Here is a 22,098-nt window from a genome sequence, read left to right on the forward strand (position 1 = left end):
GCAAGGGGTTCAGTTAGGACTTGAATCCAGGTCTCTCACTGTCCTTTTACCATGATCCCCATGCCAGCAGAGTGTGGCAGGAGGACTGAGTTAAGAGCTGTAATTCCATGTTGAGCATCTCTGACTTGCATTTGGAAACTGAGCAAACAGCGCACAGAGCTATAGTTCCCAGCAGGAGGACCACAGGGCAAGAGGCCAAAAACAGTGATGCACCCAACAGATGGGGTCTCTTCTTGGATGGGTAACGGTGAGCCTAGATCTGCCCGGATATCAGTGTCCCACATGAACCTTCTCATCTCGGATGAGGCAACTTCCTCCGAGATACCAGAAGGAAGCCTCACTGTAGTCACATGACTAAGAGCCACAGAGCTTATTGCTAGCCTCAGGAGGGGCCACAGGCCAATTTACTCACTTCCTGTTACCCTCAGGATTAAGCTGCAAACCTTCAAGAAGACTTTCCCTTGATAGAAAGCTCCTCTGGCACTCAACACAAAGTCACTGCATCCCCTTGTCTGTTGCCCAAATCTCCCAAACAGACCAGTTTCCACCAGCATGACCAGGAAGTTCCCTCTTCTGTAATCCACAAAGAAAGAAATGACCTCAAGTAACCTGAGCACAACCAATCCACCAATTTTCTATTGTTCTGTCTCCCTGTCCTGGAAGGGAAATTTGGGATGACCAATCTGCTTTGTCCCTTGGTTTCCGCTCTTTTCATTCTTTCTCTGTGCATAAAATCAACCTCCTCTTCTCAGCCCATTGGGAACCCTTATTGAACTTTATGGAATGAAGTGCTGCCCGATTGTAGGACCAAAAGGAAAGCCAATTAGGATCCAAATGGTTATCATTTTTGTCCTTTGGCCTCAACCTATATCATTTATTGAGGAGATTTGTTTTGGGGAATCTGTTCACACAGCTAAGGGGCTAGCCAGGCAAAATCTGGACAGTGGGCTGATTGGTTGGGAAACTCAAGCAGGATTTCTGTTACAGTCATGATGCCAATTTCTCCTTCAGGAGATGTGAGTTTCTTCTCCTAATAAGGTCCTCTCTAGATTAGACATGGCTGACCTCCACATTGGGAAGTTTGTTTTTTTTTTTTTAACTTAACCAGTCAACTTAGTGTAGATGGTAGCTGCACCCACAAAACACCTTCACGGCAACATCTAGAATAAGTACTTGGCCCCACAATTGGGCACCACAGCCTAGTCAAGCCCCACGTGACTTAAGCGTCACAGCCCTGCTTCCCCTAGCTGGCCCATCTTACATCAAACTCCCCCTTTACCACTGGTTCCAACTGCACTGGCCTTAGCCTTCCTTGGATGCCCCATGACCCTTTGTGGGTGGGGGTGGCCAGATCTTTGGGTGTGCCAGTCTCTCTCCCACCTGGGTAGCTCCTGCAGCTGCTCAGAGAGATCTCAGCACCGGCCTCACTTCCTGGGCATCAGCTCCCACACCCACCAGTGATGCTACAGCTTCCCACCACTCTGGGTGTAGCTTCTTCACAGGCTTAACCCCAACCCATGATGCCTTGAGTGTGATTCTGTGATTAACGTGGGCAGAACCATGCTGGGTTTGCTCGCCCCAACCTTCCCAGGCAATGCCTGGCAACAGGAGGTGCTCAGGATGCAGCATAGGTTTGATGAAAGCCCAGAATTCCACAGGTGGAGCTGCACACGGCACTGCGGAGCAGAGCGGGAGCTGCTTTTAGTACAGTGTCCCTGGCGACCCGGCATCCCTGCTCCGAAGAAGACGTGGAATCAAAAGGTTCCCCTTCAGAAATGCAGATGCGGCTGTGTGGGAAAGCTCTCTTTGTAGAAGCCCTTGATGAAAACCCCGAACTCCGAAGTTGCCTGTAGCCTGTAGCCCAGGCCCTCGAGGGACGCTCTCAGAAGCCTGCCCTCTTGCACCCCCAGCCTTAGAACTGCTCAGCATTTCCAGCAGGTCAACCTTTGTGCTGACCTGATTTAAATGCTTCGTTTCAGCCCTAGCACAAGCACACGACAGTGCAGCAGCCCTGCATGAAAATCCACACCGAGCTCATGAAGGGATACTCCCCACAAAGAACTGTTGGCTCAGTGAAGGAGAGGGCAGGCAGCCACCTTCCAGAAGATTCCATCCTGGCCATGCTGTCCTGCAGTGGCCAGAAGCGAGCAGGGCTGCTCAGGAGTTAGGCAGCCGGGGCTCACATGCTGGCTCCACTGTGACAGCTGAGTGACCTTGGGCAGGAGCTGAGGCTCTCTGTAAGGTGGGGCTTACAATATCACCTTAATGTGAAAATGAAGTCTTGGAGCAGTGCCCAATACACTAGTTAATGGTCAACAAATGCTGAATAGACAAGGGTGCTTCAAAAAGTTCATGGAAAATGAAATCACCAGTTTATTCTGGTGCAGAAAATTTTGAAACCCATGCATAGTTCTACTGTCATACAGATTTTCCACGAACTTCCTGAAGAGCCTTCAGATAGACACCTACAACTGGACCCTCAGTATCTATGGGTTCTGCAGCTGTGAATTCAACCAACCACGGATCACAAATATTTAGAAAAAAAAATGTCTGTACTGGACACACACAGACTTTGCTTCCTGTCATTATTCCCTGGACAATACTGTGTAACGAATATTTGGACAGCATTTGCACTGCCAACTAGAGATGATTTAAAGTACACAGGAGGACATGCACAGGTTCCCTGCAAATCCTGCACCATTTTATAACACAAGGGACTTGAGCAGCTGCACATTTTGAATCTGTGCGGTCCTGGTACCCATCCCCCACGGATACTGTGGAATGACTACACACACATACATGTATATACACATATGAAAGGTCTTCAAAAAGTTCATGGAAAGCAAATATGAAAACACTGCATGGGCTCCAAAATTTTTTTGAGAAAAGAAACTTGTCTTATTTCCATTTTCCCGAGACCCTTTGGGAGGTCCCCTTGTGCATCCGAGTGTACATTTATATCCAAGAATAGCTGTGATGGTTGACAGTGAAGCCCTGGCTGTCTGGTCCCTAGTCTCTTCCCAGGGTAGGATGACTCAGACCACCCCACTCTCCTGCTTAAATTCCTCGCTGGCTCAGCCCTCGCCCCAGCCTGCAACACCCCTGGAAGCTGTCCCAAGCTGTCGGCACACACCATCCTTTCTCATTCAGTCTGTTTCATCTCCGGCCTGCCTGCTATCTTGAACGTAAGATCTGGTACCTGGGGGTCTTCACTAACGTGAACTTTCCATTCCTTTCACCTCTACCTTCCAGGGAACCTGACCCTACTGGTGAGTTTTCTGTCTTTCTCTTGCATCCTAAGCTGCTGGGACCAGGCACCTCACCTGCCTGTCAGTGACTGCGCTCCCAGCCTGGATGACCGTGTCCTGCACACTAACTCCATAAACACTCGAATGAGTCAAGGGAACTCTCTCAGCTCCTGGCCTGTGCTCCGGACTTCCCAGCCCTCCCACAGATGGCTGTGACTGCCCGACAGTGCCCAGAGTGTCCTCTGCTGAGGTCCTCACTGGGCCGGGGCCTGCACCAGGCCTCCTGCGGGCTGCTGTGCCCAGAGCTGGCCTGCTCTCCAAAGATGGGGTCACCGCCCCCCAGCTGACTGCAGGCACATTCCAATCTCTCTCCCTGGGCCAGAGAGAGGCAAGGATGCCACCACCCCAGGCAGTCACTCCATTCAATACTCTGGAGAGCACTGTTCAGCATCAGGGGTATGGAAGATAGCAGCCTCTTGGTAGGCAGCAGCTGGCATGGTTGGAGAAGGCCCAGAACCAGTGACAGGCACCTGCAGCACTGTGGCAGGGGCCCTGGGTCTGCCTTCTCCCTGCTTAAATGCAGACAGCAGTTTCTGAGAGGACCCACTGCTGTCTCCAGGAAGTTGCCCACTGCATGGCATACACGGGGACTCAGGCCTCCACCACAGGGAGGTTGTGAGTTCGTGGCTGGGCCTTGGGACCAGGCAGACCTGGGCTTCAGTCTATGCTCTGCTGCTTCCTGGCAGTGATCCTAACTTCCCCAGCCTTCCCCAGCCTCGGTTCTTTCATCTGCAAACGTGGGAATAATGCTGCTCGCCTTGAAGGGATGGTGCCAGGATGAAGCGAGATCGCCTATCAGAGAAATATCCGCGCAGGACGTGGCACACGGCAGCACCTCTGTAAGCGGCTGCTGTGGGCGAGCACAGGGCAGAGGGGGTGTTCGCCTTGCTTTCTTAAGGCCACGGTGGGCAGAGCTTCCTGGACTGCTCCCTATTGCACAGCACTGCCTGCCTGGGCCACTCGCTCATGCTTGTCACCAGCTGCATGGCTCTGCCCTTTCTCCTGTGTGTGCTCCTACCCCCTAATTAAACTGCAGATAAGGAGAAAGCTCCATTGCACTGCTCTCTGGATCTGGCCTCCTGTCCTCTAACCCACGGAGCCAACCAGAGCCAGGCCAGGCCCCTCCAACCCCAGCAGAGAACGCATCCTCGCATCACCTCCTGCCACGCTCACTCTCGTGTGTGTGCACACCTGGGACTCCCTGCGCTGCTCTCTGGATCCGGCCTCCTGTCCTCTAACCCGCGGAGCCAACCAGAACCAGGCCAGGCCCCTCTACCTCCGGCAGCAAATGCATCCTGGCATCACCTCCTGCCACGCTCACTCTATGTGCACACACCTGGGAGTCACATGCACACCTGCCGACCTGCATCACACAACGTTCTCAGGCCTCACTTCCTGACGTAAAGTACTTCTTCCTGCTCCTGTGCCTGCGGGGTGGCACCCTTCCTTCCCCTCTCCCGGGATCTCAGTTACCTGACAACAAATCCATGCACAGGGTCCTTGGCCCAGATCCAGTATGGAGCCTTCCTGGGCCTGCACCAGAGGGAGGACTGTAGGGTAGTGCTGCTCTCCACTGGGTTCTGCTTCTCCCCCTGGAGCCCTCGGAAGAAGCAAGCTTGCAGAGTCTGCTTCCAGAATGGGGGCGGTCTGATATTTGTAAACACGCCCACACACGGCAGCCAACAGAGTGTTAGATCTCAGTTCTAGGATAGTAACACAGTCCCACATTTAAAACAATGTCTACATGGCAACGGCTGAGCTTGCTCATGGTGTTGAGGCCCCACCTTTGCAGAGAGGATTTCTGTCAGCGACTCTGGGGGCTGAGCCACCCTTCACCTGCCTCAGCTGTGCTTTCCAGAAGATTCTACAGCCTTGTGCTCTAAATCAAGAGCCTGACACTGGTGGGCAGCAGGTGCATCCCTGTGGTCCTTGCTTCCAGTGTGGAGTTATTGAAGTGGTTCTCAAAGTGCCATTCACGGGCGCCTGAGAGCCACCAAGACTATTTCAGGGGGTTATGAGACCTAAATTATTTTTGAGAGAAGATTAAAGCACTAGTTTCCTTCTGCACAAGGCTAGGCTGCCAGGTGCATTGATAGTGATCAAAAGTCAGTGTAGGGGAGCTGGCACTGTGGTGTAGTGGGTTAAACTGCTACTTGCAACACTGGTAGCCCATAGTACTGTGTTTGTTTGCATCCAGGCTACTCTGTTTCCAAGCCAGCCCTCTGCTACTTGGGAAGGCAGTGGGAGATGGCCCAAGCGCTTGGGCCCCTGCCACCTACGTGGGAGACCTCGGTGACATTCTGGACTCCTGGCTTTGGCCAGGCCCAGACCTGGCCCTTGCAGCCATTTGAGGAGTGAACCAGCAGATGGAAGATTTCTTTCTCTTTCCTGCTCTGTCACTCCGCCTTTCAGATAAAACGAACTAAATATTTGAAAAATAATTCGTGGAGGGGAAAACTGCTTGTAGCTCAGCCTACAGTAGGACAACAGTACCAAATGACATCAGCAGTCACTATATCCTGGACCTCTCCACACACAGAGACTAGGAACAAACCCGGGGCAGGAACTTAGCCTAGTGGTTAGACACCCATGTCCCACATCGGCGTATCTGGTTCTGGTACCCAGCTCTGGCTCCTGACTCCAGTTTCCTGTTAATGCAGACCCTGGAAGGCAGCAGTGATGGCTCAAGTGGTAGGGTTCCTGCCACCCATGTGGGAGACAAAGTGACGCTTCTGGCTTCAGCCCCAGCCAGAGCTCACTGTAGGTACTCAGGGAGTGAATTAGCAGATGGGAGAGCACTTTCTTCTCTCTCTCTCCCTCCCCTCTTCCCCACTGCCTCTCAGATAAATAAATTAAAAAATCCAGTTTCATTTGAGAATACCCTTGAGGAAGCAGCAACAATGATGAATCGTGCCGACTCCTGAGCTCACACCATTTCAACATTCAGCGCGACAAGATGGCCCGGGTGCACGGAGCCTCTCCACCACGGGGCACCTGTGAGCCCAGCTGCACATGGAACCAGCTGGTCCTGAACGTTTCTTTTCATGAAATACTATCTTTACTTAAAAGAATGACTAGCAAACTGCATATTCAGGCACAGGTATTTCTAAGACAGCTTACTGGAAATGAGCAAAGTGAGCCTTGTCACTTCCAGGGAAAACCGCTGATGGTATGTTGCCAATGATACAATGGGAGCTTCCAAGGGGAAAATGAAAATTGGGGAAAACTCGTAACTGCCTTGGGAGCTCGCCAGCTGCCCCTTACAGGGTCATCTGAAGAGACCAGCGGTGAGACTAACAGGTGGGACTTTTTGGTACCGTATGTCACATGCCAACAGCTGGGAATCTGCATCGCTCAGTGAACTAATATCTTCCAAGCAGCCAATGGGTGATGGTCTGAGTTTGCATCTAGAGGAAGTTCCATTCAGAACACGAGACAGACCCATTCTTTCACATGACAGAGGACATCAGGTTCACCGATGTGGGGCAGGCTCCACAATACAGCCAGCTTCTCAGAAAATGCCATGTGGCATGTGGGTGATTATTTATTTACTTATTATTTAATGATTATTTATTTACAAGGGAGAGTGACAGAATGAAAGGGAGAGGGAGAGACTGACTAATCTACCTGCTGGTTCACTCCCCCAATGGCTACAACAGCCATGGCTGGGCCGGGCCAGTAATTCCATCCTGTTCTCCCACACGGGTGGTAGGAATCCAAGTCCTTGGGGCATCTTCTGCTGCTTTCCCAGGGACATTAGCAGGGAGCTGGATTGGAAGCGGAGCAACTGGAATTCGAATCCACGCTCTGATATGGGGATGCTGGCATGTGGCAATGGCTTAACCAGCTGCACCACAAGGCTGGTCCCAGGGGTGGTTTTTGTGTCATCAACACACAACTATTAGAGAAGATGAGTGGCTGCTCCACCCTTTCCAACCGCACACCTGCACAAGCCATGTTCTTCTTACCCCTCCTCCCAAGCCATCCATCTCCCCAGAGCAAACGCAGAGCAGACAGGAAGCCCAGCTGTCTTCTGGGAAGCCAGACAGGAAAGAGATGTGCGGAAACCTAACAGAAGGCCACTTTCCTCAGTCAGCTCTCTTCTGCTTTGTTTGCCCTAAAAATGGTTTCTGTATAATCAGGTAGTGGGACTATTGTGATTTGTATATGGTATAATAAGTGCTTTTAAGAGGTTTCTTGGTTACTTTCAAATATGGTAGGTGTCAGCAACACAATCCACATGAATGCTAATGTTTGGACTCCTGCTTCTGAGACGCCTAACGTGGCTTAGGAACTTGGGCTGTCAGTGATCAAAGAACTTCCGGGATGAGGGTAAGCACAGCCCATCCAACCTGTTTTCTGATCCTGCCCGAGACCCGAGCAAGTGATCTGTACTTCTCAACAAGTCCCTCCATCCCCCCACCCCCTTTTTTTTTTGACAGGCAGAGTTAGATAGTGAGAGAGAGAGACACAGAGAGAAAGGTCTTCCTTTTCCATTGGTTCACCCCCCAAGTGGCCACTACTGCTGGCATGCTGCGCCGATCTGAAGCCAGGAACCAGGTGCCTCCTCCTGGTCTCCCATGCGGATGCAGGACCCAAGCACTTAGGCCCTCCTCCACTGCACTCCCGGGCCACAGCAGAGAGCTGGACTGGAAGAGGAGCAACTGGGACAGAATCCGGCACCTCAACCGGGACTAGAACCCGGGGTGCCGGCACCGCAGGTGGAGGATTAGCCTAGTGAGCCGTGGCGCCAGTCCCTCCATCCTTAAAGCAAGCACCTGGTATCACAGCCCCTGCTTCGGCAAGAACCTGGGAGGACTGAGCGAGCTGCTGAGGGCTCAGTCTGGCCTCATTCACTCACGGCCACGGAGCTGAGAGGGGACTCGGAGGGAAGGTGGGTGAGCGTTTGCAGCGTACTGCCTGGTGGAAGACTCATCTCTGGACTGGAGGGCACGGGGCTCCCAGGGCATGGCCACGCCCGGCACGCCTTCGAGAAATTCCAGCGGAAATGCTGCTACCTGTTTCTGCTGCTTCTCAGTGAATTCACTGCACGTGGTTCTGTCATCTGGCCGCTCTGCCCGGGATAACCAGGATCCAGCAAGGAGCTGGACTCAGCCCCAACCCACAGCACTGGGGGCCGTCAGCCTTGGCTGTCTCCCACGCTCACTCCCCTGCTCGCCCCTCCCTCCCCACTGTCAGGCCACCTTCCTGATGCGCCTTGGAAGCCACACCGGGCTGAGAAGTGCCACCATCCATTCTCCAAGCAGACAATCAGCTCTCCCCAGAGTGCTGCGGCGTGCTAGGAAAAGATCTCTGCCGCTTCTGCCTTTGCTTTGTGAGCTTTGGGCTTGTTCTCACGGCACTTCCTGCTTTGGACGTGCATCCGTGGGCACCCAAGTGGCTCGGGAAGGAGCCTGCAGCCCCCCGCCTGGGACACAGCCCAGCCTGAAGAACAGGAGTGCCACTCGCTGCAGGACAGGCATCTGCTTAGGCAAAGCTCCAAGGGCAGTAAAGGGCTGACTTTGTAGGGACAGTGCAGGCCTCCCTTCCCTCCCTGGGGCTGGCAGCCCTGCTTCCAGTCTCCCTGAGCGTGGCGAAGCACCAGGAGCCACTGCACACACTCGAGACTGCTTGCTCAGCCTCCACGCCAGGGGGACTGCAGGACAGGTCCAAAGAACCCTCCTTGGAGGGACCTGGCCGCTCTGTGCTGCATCTGAGGGCCATGCTTAGCTGGTCCCAAGGAGAGGTGCACCTGGGGCCTCGGGGGCAGAGAGTGTTGAGGTACAAGCGTGTGGTATGAGGGTGGCGGTGAGCAAGCGGCTGGCTGCGGATTCAGGGCTTGTCGGTCTCCCACCTGGCTCTGTTTGCTCTCGCAGCGGGGGCCCTGCATGAGCCCCCTCCCTCCCTTCTCAGGATCCAGGACGCAGCTGCAGGGTCACGGCCCCAGAGAGGCTCGCTCTGAGCTGCAGGAGACCTGAGAACTCTCACCTTACAGCGACCTAGCCACCTGGCACCTCTCTGATGCGGCGCTGTTCCCAGGGGTCGCCTCCCATGTGCTTCGCAGGTGATCAAGCAAAGGTAACCCCTCCCCGATGAGCCCTGAGCCCCCTCCATGTCAGGGTAGCCCCTGTGCTGCTGGCCGCCGGCTCTCCAGGGTCAGCCGAGGGCATGACTGTGATGCACCCGGCCCACGTGGAAAGGGCCCAGGCTGTGGGACAGGAAAGCCGCTTGCCATGCTTTGGATGTGTTTGCCCCCAAGGATTCACGCGTTAGAGCCCTGGTCCACGGCGGGGCCATGTTACGAGGCGCTGGGGCCTTTAAGAGGTGGGACGAGCCGGAGGTCCTTACACCCTATGGGACCCCACTTGCTTTCTGGCTTCCTGTCTCACCACGTGCTCCTGGTGAGACATCTGCCACAAGGCCCTCCCCAGTGCCGAGCAGAAGCTGGCACCGTGCCCTCGGCCTCCCAAACCATGAGCTCAATAAACCTCTTTCCTGTGGGAAGTTACCCAGCCACCGGTATTTTCCTTACAGGGACAGAAGGAAGATGCGCACACTCCCTTTCTGAGAATGAACTTGGACCTCATCTGGAAAACGGGTCCATAGACGCGACAGGGCTGCTTTAAGGTGAAATAGGATCATCGTCACCAAGGTGCTGTGTAAGCCACAGTGCCTGTTGGACGCCGTCTCCACTGATTCCCTGCACTGCTGCTGGAATCAAATGGAGTCTGCTGAGCCCCGTGGGAAGGCAGCGTGCAGAGCTGGGCTCCAGCCAGGGTAGAGGGAGAAGGGCACTGGTGGCAATGCAGTTACAGGGCACGCAGAGGTTTGGGGACACTCACAGCTCGGTGACGTCCTTGGGCATGCCTTTGGGGAGGGCGCGGAGCCCCTTGTTGCTGCATCGCACCACCGTCTCCACGCAGGTGCACTGCTCCGGGCAGCGTGGGCTCAGCTGGCAGCTGCTCTCGTCATTGCCTGTGGAGTGCCCCAGAGGGGGTGAGTGTGGAGGGAGACAGACACCACAAGGGGGAGCCGGTGAGCAAGGTCGGGTTGTCCCGGCACAGGCAAACTCTCCCTGGAGCCAGGGCCAGAAAAAGAACCTGCCCTGGGCCATGGGAGGCATTGCCTGCCTTCTGCTGTATTTGACATAAAATGAAGACAACCGAAGAGACTACCAAGACCTGACCAACCTTTGGGCGGTGAGTCTGTCTCCAGCTCCCCTTAGAGTTTAACCTCAGCTTCTCTGCAAACCAGTCTCTGACCCTGGATAAGCCCAAGTTGAACAAGTAAAGAACTACGCCAGCTTGAATTGATGCAAATATATATATATCCTCTAAGATCGTGAGGCCCACAACTTCACAGCTTCAGCTCTTCCCTGTTTATACTCCACAGCCCAGTGATGGGACTTTTTTTGAAACCTCATTATGCTGCACACAGGATGATGGAGGCTCAGGTCTCCCATGTAGTTACCCAGGTTATGTACTGTACAAAGGTGCCACACCATCTAAGGGGCCCCTATTTCACTGTTGGACATGGCGGATTGGCACATTTGGTATCCCAGTGTTCTCCCAGATGGTAGCACTTTGTTTTAATCAACAGGTGTCTTGTTTTGATGAAATCAGTGCATGAGGGCAGATTTCTGAGTGAAGGAAGTGAAGTGGCGGCAGGAAGGAGCCCGGGGGGAGCAGCAGATGTGCAGGGCCCTTGGGAGCCCTGCTGCGTGCTCAGGGGGTAGGATCTGGGCTCGGGGGTGCCCCACCCTGGGGCAGCAGCCGCACTCTCCTCTCCCAGGACCGCCCACCCCCACCCTTCCGGCTGGCTGCCTCACCCTCGCAGGTGAAGTCCTGGATGGCCACGTCCTGGATGGGGATCTCCTTGAGGAAGAATGGCTTCTGGCACCGGGGGTTCCCGCTGACGATCCGCCTCTTCCTCAGCCACTTGCCCAGCCAGGCCAGGTGGCAGTTGCAGTTGAAGGGGTTGGACAGGAGGTTTCTGGGAGGAGAGAAGGGCCCTGTCCATCAGCCCGCTGCGGGGCTGGGCCCGGTCTCCAGGCAGGTGAGGGGGAGCATGCGCACAGCGGGTGCAGACTCCGTTCTGAAATCCAGATGTGGCTCTGCCCATGTCTCATTCGGCCTGGCTGCGGCCCCTCCACGCCGCCCTCAGTCTCTTTCACTCAAAGCCCCGCACCTGCTGTTCTTCCTGCTGCGACTACGCCTTGCTGCCCTTTGATTGGCTGTTCCTTCTCTGTCTAGGGTCCTCAGTCCCATGACATCTCCTTAAAGAGGCTGCTGAGTCCTTCGTGCCCAGTGGGACAGTGGAGCCCTCTGCCCCCTCCCCACTGCCCCGGTCTGCAGCAGCCCCCAGCAGAGCGCCTGGCGATGGGTGTCTGCTTGTTTGGTATTTGCCTCGCGGGTTGGCCTCTAGGTTCCATCGTGGCTGAGACCAGATCTGTCTGCCTCCAGGTCTCTAGAAACCGTGGCATCGTCACCCACACTTTGTGTGTCTCTGTGGGTGATTTGATGGAGGACGAGAGAATGACAGACGCTATCCCTCTTGGTAAAATGTGTCAGTGTGCGTGCGCTCACACACGCCCAGAGCACACACTTGCTGGCTCACTCCCCAAAGGCCTGTGTGGCCAGGGCTGGGATCCCAATCTGAGTCTCCCAGGTGGAGGAACCCAGATACTTGAATGTCCCTGCTCCCTCGCAGGCTCTGCATTGGCAGGAAGCTGGAGTCAGGAGCCGGAGCTGGGAATTAGGTGCTGTGACAGGGACACAGGTATCTTAACCACGAGGCCAAATGCCTGCCTTGCCATCACTTTCTGTGTACTAACTATAGGACTGGGAGCCCGCTAGCACTTCCTAAACCCATTAGCCCTCTCCTGCCTGGCCCAACAACCCTATGGAGGACTCCCCCACCCCCACCCAGCTCGCCAGTGAGGACAGAAAAGCTTCACGAGGTTGCCCAGGAGGGCCCGGCTGCCCTCGTGCGGCCGTGGGGTGCCACGTGCTGAGAAACGGGGCAGCAGCTATTCTGGGACTGAATCTTGCGTGGACACACGGTAGCCGTGGGTGCTGGCAGGCTACTCGCACCACTGGTGGCTCCCTTGCGCCTTCTGCCTCCACCCATCACAATATCCCCTGCGTCTTGGGGTTCCCAGTATAAGGCCCCTGGGGAGGGCATGACATGGACTGAAGTGAAGCGACCCACTGGGGTCTGCTCCTAGCCCCTTGTTCCCTCCTGTGCCGGGCACGCATTCACTCCGTTCCTCTTTCTCCTACAACTGGAGGTCGAGCGCCTACTCAACCTGTGCCCCGGGTGCAGACCTGGTCACGGAGGACAGTCCAGGGGACTTGTGCAACGAATGAGCAAGTGCGTTACAGGGCATCCCAACAAGGGGTGAGCGCTGCAAGGAGAGCAGGGCAAGAAGACTCAGGATGGGGTGGGCAGGTGACAGGGGAGGCAGGCCAGGAGGAAGGGCGCTCCACGGAGCGGGAGCAAGAGGTGCAAAGTTGCAGGCAGGCAAGAACAGGAGGAGGCCCTGATGCTGCATGGGGGGCCGGTAGGGAGGGGGACTGACAGATCCCGAGGGAATTAATAGGTGGGGCCTTAGGCTGTTCAACAGCTTTGGCTTCCCTCCAAGGGAGCCAACAGATGGGAGCACAGCATCAGGAGATGCAGCGATGGCCTTTACTCTGTCTTCCCAAGGGTCTTTGGGGAAGGGAAGAGATGGGGCAATCAACCAGCGACTGGCAATAACAGCCACACGCAAATACCACGAGAAACCGCAGAGCTGACGTGTGCGGAGTCCTTCCACGCTGCAGGCTCCTGCTGTGCGTTTTCTACATTTTATCCGGTCCAATCCTTGTAACAATCCTGGGAGGTAGCTTACGCAGAAGGGAAACCCACAGCGCAAAGATATAGAGCAACTTTTCCAGGGTCACACGGCCAACGAGAGGTAAAGCCAGGATTAGAATCCAGGAGATTGGGCCCGGGAGTCTTCACTGTTAGTCTGCACAGGCTTCCCTGCGATACAGCGAACTACCGGAGCAGACCTCACCCGGTGTCTAAGAGGCTGGTGCTGGTAACACTGAGGCAGTCAGTATCTTTTAAACTCCCCCGGCTGAGCATATCGTTGGTCCATGTTTGAAAAGCTTTGGGTAAAACCCCAAAAGGTCCGTGGCAGCATGACCGCCTGGCCCTGGCCTCCTCTCCAGCCTTGCCTTATACCATCACAACCTCTCTCATTTAACGCTATGGCCATGCTGGGTTTTACTCAGTCCCACGCATTTGCTCTGCTGTAACCGACCGCAGGGCCTTGGTCTATGTTCTCTGCACTGACGGAAATGCACTTGCCAGTTTCTTTAATAAGCTACCTCCCACCCACTTGCCTAAGACAGCTCCAGTGTGTCTTGACAAAGCCTTTGCTGGGTTTTCAATTCACCGTGGACCTCTTTTAAGTGTGGATTCATTATTCTGTGAGTGCCAGGGCAGAGGGACTAGGACTACGTATCTATCTCTGAGGACTATGGATCTCTGACACTCATAGTGCCTGACACGCACAGGGAGCCTGACAAGTGTTTGTTAAGTGAACAGACGATTGGATGAACTTGGCTGAAGACCAACCGGGAGCTGGGAGGGGACAGGTGCGCAGAAGAGGAGCCCCAGGCAAGCAGACAATGGATGGAGAACGTACATGGTGGACAGGGAGACGAGCGTGGTGAAGGCTCCGGGGGTGATGGTGGTGATGCGATTGTCGTAGAGCGACAGCAGCCTCACTGCGCTCAGGCCGGCGAAGGTGTCATTGCCCACACAGCTGATCAGGTTACTGCGCAGCATCCTGCAGGGAGAGGCATGGGGGTGAGCCAGCACCCGCACCGCGCGGTCCTCCCCCAACAGTGCCGCACCACGGTGGGGTGTGTGCGTGCGCACGCGCACGGAGGTGGGGTGCTCCTGCCAACTCCGAGCCCTGTCTGTTCACTGTGCTCAGGTTTGTCCTGTGACCGCAGGGCCTGGGTCTCCACCGAGGCTCCCTTAAATGCGTGTGTGCGTTCTTGCTTGTGCATGTTTTCTTCATTGTGTCCTGTGCATGCACTGTGCATAAGCATATCGTGTGACTGCTACTGTGTCATGCACATTTCTGGAGCAGAAGGAGAATCAAGAAGTCTCTGTGGACATCAGCTTTTCTCTGTGTGTGCTTGTATGTCTGTGCTTCTTATGTGGGTGCTCATGTTGCATGTTCTCTGCATATGGCATTGAAAGGCAGAAAACCGGAGAGAGACAGACACAGAGATTTCCACCCACTGGTTTAATTTCCGAGTGCCAGCATCTGCCAAGGCTGGGCCAGGTCAAAGCCAGAAGCCCAGAACTCAGTCTGGGTCCCCATATGAGTGGCAGGGACCCAACCACTTAAGCCATCCCTGCCGCCTCTCGGGGTGTGCATTAGCAGGAAGCTGGAATTGGAAGCAGAACCAGGACTCCAACCCAGGCACTCTGATAAAGGATGTGTCCATGTGTAGGAGGGTACTTGAAAAATTTCATGGAAAAAAGGAAGGAAAAGATAAGTTCATTTTGCTGCAAAAACTTGGAAATCCATTCATAGTTTTTTCATAGTATGGGTTTTCATGAACTTCTTGAAGACCCTCACATAGGCATGAATTTCAATTTTTTTGCACCAAAATGAACTTACCTTCTTCCTATTCTATAAATTTTTAAAATACCTCTATTTATGGAAAAAATCTATGCATATGTGCTTCCTTTGTCAAGTTCTGGTAAGGGTCTTTTGGGTATACAACAGAGTGAATGAGTGACTGAGTATAGTGTGTTTGTGTATGTGCATACGTTGGGGGGTACTCTGCACGCTAGGTGCTTTCCCATGAAAGGCTGGCAAAGTGTTGAATGACCTTGGCCGCAGGAGGGGAAGGGATTCCATGGACCAGGACAGCACCTGGGTCTGGCCCATGGCCTGCCAGTCTTCCTAGTCCATCTCAAATCCCCCAGCCTCCCTCCCCTCCGCACCTCCCCTTCCTCCCTCGGGCCTTGGTCCAGCCCACTCACAAGGTCTTCAGGCCGGTGAGGCCTCGGAACATGCGCCCGTGCACGCTCTCCAGCTGGTTGCCCGTCAGCATGAGCTCCTGCACGCTGGCTGCTCCATCGAAGACGCCCTCTCGCATTTCCTTGATCTTATTGTTGCTCAGGTTTCTAGGAGGAGGGGACAGGATGGGGAGAATTATGGAGGGCAGAGGGCCAGGAGGCAGGGAGGGAGTCACCAGACCCAGGGACAGCTGGGGATCCTCAGAGACCCTGCAGGCTGAAGACTGGGTGGTGGGGCTGCTCGGGCGTGGACTCCCGATGTTTGGTCTTCAGTCCCTTGCCGCTGGGCGTGGGGACCCCAACCCCACAGCAGTGAAACAGACTGCATGGGACTTGCGGCTTTTCAGTGCAATTGTCTTTTCCACGCCCTGGCTGCTAGTAGATTGGAAACAGTGACTCCCAGGTTTATGTTTCTAAAACCAGACACACTCACGTAGCAGGGATTCTCAGGGGGAGGGTGGGAGGAAACCACGGAGCAGGCTCCCTCCGTGGCAGCAGGAGATATAGGGCAGCTCCAGCTCCCTCATCGGAGCCCCGAAAGCAATGCACAATTTCTAGTAACTACTTGGGGAGCACTTACGGGGCAGTGGGCCCTGCTGGAGGGATCTGACCGACATTATCACAGCAAATCCTCCACACAATGCCATCAGACTATTGGTTGTGTTTGAGGGCTGAGGGAACTCGCTCACAGTCACACCGCTGAAAGAACTGGAACTGGAAGCCGGGTTCCGGCGCATAAAAAGTGCCTCCTCTAACTCTGTCCCAAGTGAGTACTGCTTTGGCGCCGTGGATATTCTCATGTATTAATGCTTTGCAGAATTCAGCACTGGGAATACTGTGCCTTCGCCACTTACATTTATTTATCTGTTTGAGTGGGGGGGGGGAGGGAGAGAGAGAGAGAGAGAGAGAGAGAGAGAGAGAGAGAGGGAGAACACAAGATATCTTCCATCTACTGGTTCACTATCCAGATGGCTGTGATGGCTGGGGGCTGGGGGCTGGGGCTGGGCCAGGCCAAAGCCAGGAGCCTGGAACTCTACCTGGGCTTTCTACCTGGGTGGCAGGGACCCAAGCACTTGGGCCATCATGTGTTACCTTCCCAGGCACGTTAGCAGGAAAGCTGGCTTGGAAGCAGAGTAGCCAGGACTTGAGCCTGCATACTGGTGTGGGATGTAGGTGTCCCGAGGGGTGGCTTAACCTGCGGTGCCACAACACCTGCCCCACTGTGTCTGCCCAGCCCCTCAGTGCTGCCCCTTCCGATTCTGTCCCAAGCTCCGATAGCAGGCACTGCCTTCCAGGGCCCGATGCTGACACTGCACTGGGCACACGAGAGATGGGAACGGCAAGCAGAGCCTGTGCAGCCCTGGGGGCAGGGCCTCCACGGCTCACCCCAATAGCCAGGCCTGCAAAGCACCCCTGCCTGGTGGAGGGGATGGAAGTGCTGCAGTTCCAGCTCTTGAATCATCTACTCCTCATCACGCCCTGCTCTCTTCTTTGCCAAGAACACGGGGACACTTTCCCCAGATCCCTCTCCCAGGCCCGAGACAGGCCCTGGGGTTTTCTGAGCTGGATTTCTGATCCCTGCCTGGCTCTGCCTAAACTCAGGCCTTTCTTATAAATCCTGGTAGCCCTGGCCCGGATAACCCAGGAACGAAGGTAATGCACTGGGGGGACTGCAGATTACCCCCAAATCAGACGGGAGGGGAGACAGCGGGGCTCTCCCAGCAGCCGTAACACCCGGGCTCCAGAGGGGATGGGCTGTGCTCCCTGGAGTTGGGCTTCCTGGGAGACTACAGTGCAAGGGCCGGCAGTGAGGATGAGTTAGACCAGCTATGAAGTGGGAGGGCTCTCATTTCCTGACATCTGTTTCTTTAAATGAGCAAAATTAGCACCGCTTTACGGTAAAGTCTGCGAATTTCACTTCCTCTGGCTGGGGGAATGGAAAACAGGAGTAGGGAAGAGGAGATAGGATTTTTCCTGAAGGACTGGCTGCTACGCTCTCTCCCTCCATCACAGCACTGCTCGCTCCACAGGCTGTGCTGATGGCTGGTTCAGAGTGCAGCTTAGGGCCAGCGTTCCAGAAACAAGAAGAGCGCGTGCACAGGGATTTGTAGATGTTCTACCATATTCTCAGAGCAGGAGCTTCCTGTTCCAGTTGCCAGGAACCCCCACTGTGGGAAGCCACGGCCATCTCTGTCTCTGCATACCACCTGGTGGGAAAGCGGCTCCTTGGGGCTTTGCCTGATTCCAGCCCTGGGAACCCCAGCCAGGTTCAGAGTCAGATCACAGCAGGCGCTGAGGCCCACTGACCCTGCAAGCTGCTGGCGTCCTTTTACAACCCTGTTCTCATGCTCCCTGAGAAAGGGAGGCCTCTGGAGACTGGGCAGCTCTGTCTGCTCCACTCTGAAATGCAGGAGTCCTGGGAGGCGAGCCCTCACTCCTCCCAGGTCCACGTCTGCTCAGGGTTGTAGGAAGGCCCATGAATGCTGGCAACAGCAAGGGGCTCTAATCCTGCTAAAGACGCAGTAGGAAGGGAGCTGGGTGGACATCTGGAAACCCAGGACAGAAGTAAGCATGCCCAGGGCTGGGAGATCCTGGCTACTCCCTGCCCCCAGGGTGAGAATTCTATTCCAAAGTATGAGTTCCATTTCAAGCTGAGGCTGCAGGCTTGAGTGGCTTGGGGGTCAGGCAGGTGCACTGATGGCGACCAGAAGTAGGCCCAATGTCTGTGTTTCGGCTTCCTCATTTGTACAATGAAGTAATATCAAAGCTTTTTTTTTTGTAAGGGTTAAATGAATTAATATCAGTAGTATCCGGCATAAGGTATCTAATAAGGATGATAATAGCAGCTAACTATTATCATTATCATTATTACGATGGCCTTGCACCTAGCTACTTTCCACATTTGTGCTACTGCCCAGGCCTCTGAGTGTAGCAACCTCTGTCTGAACGCGTAAGCAGCCACTCTGGTCTCCGCACAGACGCCCCTCTGTCTGGGTCGTCCTGCTCCTGCTCTGGTCAGTACCACGGCCACAGGCCGTTTGTCCTTTTCCACATTTACTTCCGGTCTTCATCAAAACGTACCAGGAAGGTGGATTTTTTTCCCCCTATTAAGTAAATGATGGAACCAAGACTCAGAAAGACTGATCATATTCCCAGGGTCACACCGCTGGGGAGGGGCAGAGGTGGACTCAGAAGGACGCAGGCCTGCCTGCCTGTTCTTCACCACATCGGGATTTCTGGCTGTCTGGAGACCTGGTTCTACCCGGCAGCATGAGAGATAAGATGGTGAGCTGGCGACATCTGCCCCTTTGGATGAAATCTGAGCCTATATTTCGTCACAGTCCCCACCACTCCCTTTTGCTGCTTGGCTGCTGAGGCTGGGAGCTGGCTGTTCCTCATCATGTGTCTGTGGCATTGTTTTCCTTGGTGTAAAGAAACAGTTCTCCATACCCATGACTCTATCAAAGGTGGAGAGCGAAAGACACGCAGTGAGTTCGAGTTTCACCTCACGTGGGAAAGTGCGTATTTCTCTGCAGAGGCCACGACTGCTTGATCCTGTGCAACCAAGTCAACAGGCACTTGGCCACCTTGACTCATTTTAGCACCTGCCTCTCCTCCTTACCCACACATGCAGGTATCTGCCTTGAGGTTAAAAGCTAAGAGTGCATTTCTCTGGACAGAAAGGACGTCTCGTGGCAGGTGATGGGTGAGATCTGTGCCACAGCCCTGAAGCTGGCGGGACACAGGGCTACAGGACGGCCACGCATGCCTCCCTCTCGGCTGTGTCCCCGAGACCTCGCCACTGTTCCCAGTTACTCAGCCAGGGCTGCCGGGGGGACTGCAGGCAGGCAGGCAGGCAGGCAGAGCTAATGACACCAATGAGACACAGATGCTGCACAGTGCTAGACGGTCTCTGTGCCTCTCATCTGCAGGGCACTGATGGGCAGGAGCACGAAGAACAGGAAGCAAATAATCACACTTGGTCATCACGGCCACCAGGTCCACCAAACGACTGAAAGCCTACCCACTGCTCTTAGGGGAAACACAAGGTTAGGTTTCTGGGGGCTTCTGGGGATACCGTCTTCATCCACCCATTGACATATAACCTTGCTTTATCTATGTTTCTATTTAAAGGCACCTTTAAAAAGATACAGCGTTGGGGGCCAACACTGTGGCATAGTAGGTAAAGCTGCCGTCTACAATCCCAGCAACCCACATGGGTGCCAGTTCGAGTCCTGGCTGCTCCACTTCCAATCCAGCTCTCTGCTATGGCCTGGGAAAGCAGTAGAAAATGGCCCAAGTCCTTGGACCCCTACACCCACGTGGGAGACCTGGAAGAAGCTCCTGGCTCCTGGCTTCAGATCAGTGCAGCACTAGCTGTTGCAGCCATCTAGGGGGGTAAACCAGCAGATGGAAGACCTCTCTCTCTCTCTCTCTGCCTCTACCTCTCTGTAACTCTACCTATCAAATAAGTAAACAATTTTTAAAAAAAATATATAGCACTGATTCATTAACACTGAACTTAGCGCCAACAGCGCTATAAAAGGGATGCTTGTTTACCAGCTGAGGATTGGAGCAAGAAGGCAAGGTGCGCCATGTTCAACCTCAGGACTCCATGGGTCTGCTGCTCTGTGCAGGCCTAGCCTAGGAATGGCTATGAAACATGCAAAGGTGATTTTGGAGCTTTGCGAATCTGAGCGAGCAAGTGCATCTGCAAATTTGGAATCTCTGACCAATGAGAACCAACTGTATGTCCCGTATTGGGCAGGCAGACCCTAACTCTGGGTCAGGAGACTGGTGCATGAGGTGGGGGCAGAGAGTAAGGTCCATAGAGAAGTGTCCCTGGGGACACGGAGGCAGCGAGCACCCTCTCTGGGCCGCACCTCTGCCGGGGGACCAGGGAAAGCAGAGAGAGGGACAGCAAATGCACAAGCATGCTAGCGTGCTTGCAGAGGGCCCAAGACTGAAGATGCCAGCTCTGATGTGTGCTAGCTGTGTGGCTGTAGAGAAGTCACCGCCCCTCTCGGAGCCGTGTTTTCCTCACCTGCACAAAGGAAGCCGACACAGGATGGAGAATGAGGACCAGAGGGACCCATGCATGTGAGGCGGAGGACGTAGCCCCTGGCCCAGGCCTTTGCCTGAACAGAGTGCTAGGCAGGTAGATGCATGGAGGGACTGAGATGCTTGGAAGCCCCGGCAGTGGAGCAGCTGGAGCCAGGGATCCCTAGAATGAACGCATCGTGCTGCGGCTAAAAAACTCAATTTCTTTTTTTTTTTTTTTGACAGGCAGAGTGGATAGTGAGAGAGAGAGACAGAGAGAAAGGTCTTCCTTTTGCCGTTGGTTCACCCTCCAATGGCCGCCACAGCCGGCGCGCTGCGGCCAGCGCACCATGCTGATCCGAAAGCAGGAGCCAGGTGCTTCTCCTGGTCTCCCATGGGGTACAGGGCCCAAGCACTTGGGCCATCCTCCACTGCACTCCCTGGCCACAGCAGAGAGCTGGCCTGGAAGAGGGGCAACCGGGAAAGAATCCGGTGCCCCAACCGGGACTAGAACCCGGTGTGCCGGCACCGCTAAGTGGAGGATTAGCCTATTGAGCCATGGCGCCGGCCATGAACGCACTGTGAAAAGCAGTGGGCACTGACTGACGCCGAGGCCCTGCCAGCCCACCTGAAAACAGATCTGCCAACCCTCACCTGATTAAAAACACCAGCTAACATCTACCCCAGACACCCGAGTCCCTCTCACCACCCGATGGGGGAAACACGAGATGAGCGGTGAGGGTCGAGATCAGAGGGGGCACCCCGGTTGGGTTGGGGAACGCACACTCTACCCGACACCTGGCGGCTGAAGAACGTGGAAGCTTCATTTTGGTCTGGATGTCTGCTTCTCAACACAGCCACAGTAAGGAGGCAGAATGGAGGGAGAAAGGTGGATGCTGGCCAGGGAGCGAAGCCAGCCGCCGAGTCCCCAGGGCTGACTTACATTTTCCGCAGGTTGGGCAGCTTCTTGAAGATACCAGTGGCCTCCAGAACCGAGATCTCGTTGTCGTTCAGCCGCCTGTGTGGGAAGTGAGAGGAGGCTCGGGTTAGCGCAGGTGGGGGCCTCCCGGGCTGCCCTGCCTTGCCCTGCCCTCGTCTCCCACCCAAACCTCACGTTCTACACAGGTCAAAAGAGCCACAGACAACTTCAGTGTGTGTCCTGCTGCCGTGAGGGGCCCAGCAAGGAGAGCCGGCCAGTGAGAAAGGGAGGAAGGAGCGAACACCATCCTCCTCTTCCTCCTGGGAGAAGCCCCCTTTGACTGGGTGTAGACGCCTTTTTGGAAACTGAAATCATCCGGTTAATTGCCAAGGATGTATTTTGTGAGGGTATCAGTGGCAACCTAACCCTCACCCCAGCAGCTTTTCCCAGGGGCTCTCCATCTCCTAGGTCACTTAGTTCCCTCCTGACCACTTCCCTCTACCAGGGGAAGTGCCAGGGCCCCTCACCCAACATTCCCATGTGTTCAAGGGAAAGCAGGCGGGCAACCAGAGCTGCGCTTGCTGCAGCCTATGGTGATTCTTGAAGCCAAAGAGTGCAGAGCTTGTCCCCTGGCATTTACGTCACCACCATTCAGCCAGGGCTTGCCGCTTGCCAGGATTCACGATGCATCCCTGCACTCTCTCTCTTCTCAACCACCCTAGCAGGAAAGCATCACTC

At 54.9% G+C, this 22,098-nt stretch overlaps 1 protein-coding gene across 1 annotated transcript in view; it reads right to left on the reverse strand.

Moving 5' to 3' along the window:
• The window catches only part of SLIT3 (slit guidance ligand 3), a 642,229-nt gene that overhangs the window by 62,749 nt on the left and 557,382 nt on the right, over positions 1 to 22,098 (reverse strand). The window contains exons 16-20 of the mRNA XM_002710368.5: positions 21,385 to 21,459; positions 15,366 to 15,509; positions 14,005 to 14,148; positions 11,137 to 11,300; positions 10,151 to 10,283 (exon numbers count right to left, since the gene is read on the reverse strand). Of these exons, the coding sequence (XP_002710414.3) occupies positions 10,151 to 10,283; positions 11,137 to 11,300; positions 14,005 to 14,148; positions 15,366 to 15,509; positions 21,385 to 21,459 (660 nt within the window). The remainder of the gene's footprint in view (positions 1 to 10,150; positions 10,284 to 11,136; positions 11,301 to 14,004; positions 14,149 to 15,365; positions 15,510 to 21,384; positions 21,460 to 22,098) is intronic.

The sequence above is a fragment of the Oryctolagus cuniculus genome, chromosome 6, assembly GCF_964237555.1.
Source record: "Oryctolagus cuniculus chromosome 6, mOryCun1.1, whole genome shotgun sequence".
Lineage (NCBI taxonomy): Eukaryota > Metazoa > Chordata > Mammalia > Lagomorpha > Leporidae > Oryctolagus > Oryctolagus cuniculus.